The sequence below is a fragment of the Sebastes umbrosus genome, chromosome 15 (assembly GCF_015220745.1).
Source record: "Sebastes umbrosus isolate fSebUmb1 chromosome 15, fSebUmb1.pri, whole genome shotgun sequence".
NCBI lineage: Eukaryota > Metazoa > Chordata > Actinopteri > Perciformes > Sebastidae > Sebastes > Sebastes umbrosus.
Genome location: NC_051283.1, coordinates 11,174,525 through 11,180,767, shown reverse-complemented (window position 1 = coordinate 11,180,767; position 6,243 = coordinate 11,174,525). Strand labels below are relative to the sequence as shown.

The following is a 6,243-nucleotide window of genomic DNA, read 5'->3' as shown; positions in this document are numbered from 1 at the left end:
GGTCACTGAACATTTCTACCAGCCACACAATTGTTTTGTCTGCCACTTCTGAAGTCTATGTAGAATGCTTTAGAATTGTAAACACTGAGTCAGTGGTACCAGACTGTAGAATTATGGAATATATCGTGTAATCTTAATGCATGACTATATGGTAACACTTCATTTTACAGGTCTGCAAATTTCACGGTAATTAGGTGATAATCAGCAAGTAACCTATTTGAAATTTCTTAAGAAATTACTGCCGAATTACCCCAATATTTACCTCAAAATTTATCGAAAATGACTTTATTATAAACATAATTTAATAATTATATGCTAAAATAGCATGTAATGGTTAAAATAGGGCCCTTAGGCTTGAGAAGAGGCTGTGTGCTGCTCTTCATCGGAGATGGAAAACCAAAACTAATAGTAGACACTTCTGATCAGGCATAAATCTCACCATTGTGACTTATTGTCTACACAGATGTAACCTGGTAGCTGATGTCATTAATGTCATGATTCAGGGAGTTTATTAAGACATTTTTAAAGAAGTTATTTGCTAATTATTATCTATTTACCAGCAGCCATGGAAATAAAGTAGATCAATTAACTTTGTATTCTTTTCCTGGAAATGTGTTAAATTAATTACCAGCTATTGAGAAATAGTGGAATATAATTATTAAATAATGTTTATAACAAAGTGATTTTCAATAAATTCTGAGGTAAATATTGGGGTAATTTGGCAGTAATTACAAAGAAATTTCAAATAGGTTACTTGCTAATTATCACCTAATTACCATGAAATTTGTGGACCTGTAAAATGAAGTGTTATCATATATTTAATTTAGGCGTTAGAATTGCTTTTTAAAAAGATTATTTTTTAATATAAGGAAAACCTGTCCGCCATGGTGGCAGGTGACCTGAAAGCCAACATTTACCCTGTTATTTGGCAGGTGCTAATTTAATTCCCTGCCTCCAACACTACAAATTGACAAATAATTCACCAGGTGCTAAACTGTCAGGAGAATTTTTTTTTTTTTTTATTAATATTTCTGTTAACAACTTTGCATTCTAAATTAATCACAGACACATACTTAGTAAAAGGGTATTTGGTTACTAGTGGTAATGGTCACATTTTAAATTGAATTATTTACGGGATGTACATGAACGCATCATACTACACTGACAGTTACCTTCTCACATGGTCGCAACTACAACACCATCACAAACACCATGCGAAGGATGGCTGAGGAGATACAACCGACCGAGGACCAGAGGTGAGTTTTCCTCCTTAAATGACGCTTTTATTTCGTTGTTGTCGTCATACCATGGTTGGTTATGTAAGTTTGCCTGTTGCTTCACCCTATGCATGCAGTCCTGTTGTGTGATGACCCAACTACATGTTGTTTCTGGAGTAGCTTTCTGTTACAAACATACCCAAACATCCAAACCTCTGTTAAAACTGTGTTATTTCATGTTTACTCGGTTACTGTCAAATATCCAAATGACATCTAATAAGCTAAGTTAAAATCTATCAGTATCTTCTGGGGTACAAAGTGTTCTTTCAGGCAAAACAACTTTATTTAACTCATTCATGAAATCTCTGCCTCTCTGACTGTTCCAAATATTGAATTTGTGTTAAGTTAACTGTTAACTTGATGCATTTAATCTGTGCCGAATTGAGCAGTGGGTACTAAACATTGCTGTGAGTTCTTAAGTCATCTTTTACCAAGTCTACATTCATGTTGGGAAACAAGTCAACATTAAATTTGCATATTTCTCAATGACATTTGGCACAAAGGTCACAAAATACAAACTAAGTAATCTGGGCTCCAATCTGTTAACTGTTTGCATGATGTCAAGTTTTGTCAAGTACTGTATAGATTGCATACCATCAGCACTGATAGCAGCAACGACATGTGGTCAAAGTTCAATATACAGTTTGCCTTTTTTTTGTGTTTGCTTGTACTTCACGTGTTCCTGCCTGCCTGTGCATGTCTACTGTCTGAATCACAGCTCCTGGATATTAAGTTGGCTTCCCTCTTGGTGCCCCACGTCTCCCTCTCAGCTGAAAGATGCAGAGGCGAAAATGCTCAACAGTAAGTGTGCTGTTGAGCCGCCGATGAGTGGCTTTCAGTCACAAGTTTTGGTGCTGCATTGTAGAAATGCTGAGAGGTTTGGTGCAATTTCTTTAATATTTTTGTCCCATTTCCCTTACTTTTCCTTTTCTCTACCCGTCCCATTATTCTACCCCTGTACTGCAGGTGTGAAGCGTCCTTTCTCCAGGCAGCACGTCCGGATATCCAACAGCAACTACCTGTGGACCATAGCCTTTTCCACACAGCCGTGCTCTGTCCCCGAGCCCCCTGCCCAGCCCAGGTCTCCTCTGGTTCTGCTGCACGGCTTCGGAGGCGGGGTTGCCCTTTGGGCCCAAAACCTGGACTCTCTCTCCAGCGGTGGACCGGTCTACACTCTGGACCTGCTGGGCTTCGGCAGGAGCAGCCGCCCCGAGTTCAGCACCGACCCGGCGGTGGCCGAGGAGCAGTTTGTGTCAGCCCTGGAGGAGTGGAGGGAGAAGGTGGGACTGGAGGAAATGGTGCTGCTGGGACACAACCTCGGAGGATACCTGTCCGCTGCCTACACACTCAAATACCCACACAGGTGATGCCAACTGGGAACTTAATCCTGCTATTTAAAATCTCAAAAGTCTGTGAAATCTTTTTACGTACTTTGTTACACTCTATCATGAGTAAATGTGTGTGTGTGTGTGTGTGTGTGTGCAGGGTAAAACACCTGCTACTAGTGGAGCCGTGGGGGTTCCCAGCACGTCCAGAGAACCCCAACCACAGCTCCATCCCAGTGTGGATCAGAGCCATGGGGGCAGTTATGAGCCCCTTCAACCCTCTGGCTGGACTCAGACTGGCTGGGCCTCTAGGTCAGCACACCCACACATATACATATATACCGTAGTAGGGCTGTCAATCCATTCAAATATTTAATCGCGATTGATCGCATGATTGTCTGTAGTTAATCACAATCAAATGCAAATTATACACATTTTTTATGTGTTCGAAATGTACCTTAAAGAGGGATTTGTCAAGTATTTAATACTCTTATCAACATGGGAGTGGACAAATATGCTGCTCTATGCAAATGTATGTATATATTTATTATTGGAAATCAATTAACAACACAAAACAATGATAGATATTGTCTAGAAACCCTCACAGGTACTGCATTTAGCATAAAAAATATGCTCAAATCATAACATGGCAAACTGCAGCCCAACAGGCAACAACAGCTGTCAGTGTGTCAGTGTGCTGACTTGACTATGACTTGCCCCAAACTGCATGTGATTATCATGAAGTGGGCATATCTGTAAAGGCCAGTTTTTCCTCGCCAAAATGTAGTGTAAGTTTGGAGGATTATTTAGCCTCCTTCGCGACAAGCTACATGGTTGGTACCAATGGATTCCTCAGGTTTTGTCTGCCTCGGTCTGCGTTGTCATCGCTTCAACCATTGTCTCTTTCTATCATCTGATTTTGAAAGAATTTCTGCAAACTCAATCTGTGTTTGTATCTTCTCTCAGGTCCAATGCTGGTACAGACAACCAGGTCAGATTTCAAGCAGAAATACTCCTCTGTGTTTGACGACAACACAGTATCTGACTACATCTACCATCTGAATGCCCAGACTCCAAGGTGGGATTAGATTTTTTCAACTTGGACCCTATTTTGCCATGTTTTTGTGTCTAACTGACTAACCGGGACAACAGTTTCTCAACAAGTTACTCCAGTATTGAGGGACAGCGCTGTAAACAACAGCTGATCACAGGCTACAATATGGTGCCATTGGGGCAAGCTGGTCCTGTCATTTACATCCACTAAAAGTGCTTGTTTTTGCCATGACAGGCTTTGATTGTTATTATAAGTGTTTGTCATTATAGAAAGACTCTGAAGGAGAAGTCTCGTTCTGAAATCTGGCAAGGAGTTTGTTGTATTGGGAGTACAGAAAGCGTAGCTTAGTGTTATCGAAAAAACTTTCAATGTCATGGCTGAATATTTAGATGATTTCGACAATGTGGATGATGTCTTTGAATCCAATGGTCGCCCGTATTTATTTGAGCCAGAGTATACGGATATTCAGATTTCACAACGAGACTTCTCCTTGAGCGGAACAAGGACCCAACAACAAACAGACCGGATCAAACGAAAGGTAAGAAAAGCGTTTTTTTTCTCTGTAGGGTCCTTCCCACTTCCTCCCGGGGTCACAATTCTACCGCATTTCTCCCAGTTTATGGCAATCATTCACACCTTATTTTTCCTTTATGTTGTCTCAACCTGTCTCTGGCACTGTACAACGTGTATAAGCCATAAGCCAAACTGTTTCCACCCGAAGGCATTAGAGCTACACCAAATATCTTTTCCTGGCAGAAGAGAATGACACTGCGGTGCACAGCATTACAGCAAAGCCGTCGTGGTGCGGCTCAAGCCATTGGAAATAATGGGTTTCAGAACGCAGTGGTGCTGTTTTGACGCATTGTGTCTGGACGGGCATTCAGTGAGAGACGGAGAGAGAAATGTAGAATATACTAAGAGAAAGAAATACTTAAGCAGGGGCAAAAAAATGAATGAATAAATGAAAACTGATGAATATTAGTCAGCAAGTTCACGCCAGAGGGGCGAATTATTCAGTTTTCTTTCCTGAGAATTAAAAGTAGGCCTATTTAACAAAAAAATGCTGTTGCAGAGTACTTATTATTTAATTTTTTTAATTCTTTAAAAGTCACCAGAATGCAGGAAATAAAGTCTCTGAAACTCAAACCCACTGTCCTCCCCGCTTTGGTTTTCGAATCCTCTCTATTTTTGAGGTCTCAAGATTGGCAGTATGCCTTTCCATAATGTTGTCAGACACTTATAATAACAATCTGAGCCTGTCAGTGGCGAAAACAAGCCCTTTTAGTGGATGTAACGTTACATTGATGCTGCTCACTATCCTCACAACTCGTTTTATGTTACAGTGTTCTCCCTCAATACTGGAGTTAGACACACAAAAACATGGGAAAATAGGGTCCAGGTTGAAAAATACCTATTAAGTTACCCTTTAAGCCGATATGTCCTGACACTTTATTTCTCTCCAACATTATATTTCTATCTGTTTCAGTGGAGAAACGGCCTTTAAGACCATGACCATTCCCTATGGCTGGGCTAAGAGGCCCATGCTGGAGAGGATCGGCCAAGTCCAGGCTGGTATTCCCGTTTCCTTCATCTACGGATCACGCTCCAGCATTGACAGTGACTCTGGATATGCATTCAAGAAAACCAGACCAGATGTGCAAATCAAGGTTCTTTTTAAATTGTTTCATGTCAAGTCTCTTCAATAATGTGGTTTGAAAGAAATATCCACGACAACTTTGTCTCTAAACAGCTGACTCTTTCTGTTCAACTGTGTGTCTGTCAGGTGATCAGAGGAGCAGGCCATTACGTGTTCGCCGACCAGCCCGCTGACTTCAACCAGACAGTCCTTCAGATCCTCGCTAGGACGGAGAAGAAAAGCCAAGACGAGGGATCGAAGCAGTGAGAGCTCCTTCGTTCAGACGCCAAACAGGAGGGCACAGGGTTTAACCAACCCCTAACCCATTAGTCTCTTTATCGTGCACTTTACTCTTAAGAGAGAACACTGAGAACACTTCACTCATCATTTGGGAGTCAAAGGTCAGATGATGCCACGGGTTTCCTCATCCAACCTCTATAAAGTTTTGTAAATAAATGTGAGATGCAGTCTTTTCTGAGAAACTGTCTGGCAATTCTTCTGTGAAAAATCACTCCTCAAGGGAATATCTTGTTTTGGGTTGAGGTCTAGGCAAAGTACACAGCATGTTCTCTTTCTGACCCCTCACCCACTCAGAGAGAGATATGAGGGAGAAGTGTATGGGGCAAAGGGCTGCTGTGTTTTTTTCACGAAACTTCCTCATTTCTCCGGAGACGTTGCGGATGAGAGCAGCCAGCAGGTGGCAGCACAGTAGCAGCATACACACACTACCTCCCCTCTCCTTTTGCAGAACAGTGAAGCCCAAACAAAGCTGCAGCCCTCACATGCATATTGAGTTGAGTGACCTGCACTCAGGAGACCTGGACAGTGATGCTTTAAGAGCAGCACGACTCTCGGCTCTCTGCTAAGTCACAACTGCAGTGACAGAATAGGGTCAGAGATGTGTGCTGGACTAAAAATAGGACTTCTGTTTTCAAGGGGGTCGACATAAAG

General features: G+C 41.7%; 1 protein-coding gene across 2 annotated transcripts; it reads left to right on the top strand.

Moving 5' to 3' along the window:
* Nucleotides 1-1,115: 1,115 nt before the first annotated feature.
* LOC119502669 (1-acylglycerol-3-phosphate O-acyltransferase ABHD5-like) lies at nt 1,116-5,774 on the top strand. Of its 2 annotated transcripts, XM_037793738.1 has the most exons (7): nt 1,116-1,256; nt 1,996-2,078; nt 2,244-2,640; nt 2,763-2,914; nt 3,569-3,680; nt 5,143-5,323; nt 5,440-5,774. In XM_037793738.1, exons 1-7 carry the CDS (start codon nt 1,213-1,215, stop codon nt 5,557-5,559), a joined length of 1,089 nt encoding a protein of 362 aa, XP_037649666.1. In that variant the 5' UTR covers nt 1,116-1,212; the 3' UTR covers nt 5,560-5,774. The 2 variants fall into 2 exon arrangements, with proteins under 2 accessions (XP_037649666.1, XP_037649667.1); XM_037793739.1 differs by lacking the exon at nt 1,996-2,078 and having other exon boundaries at nt 1,145-1,256.
* Nucleotides 5,775-6,243: the final 469 nt, after the last annotated feature.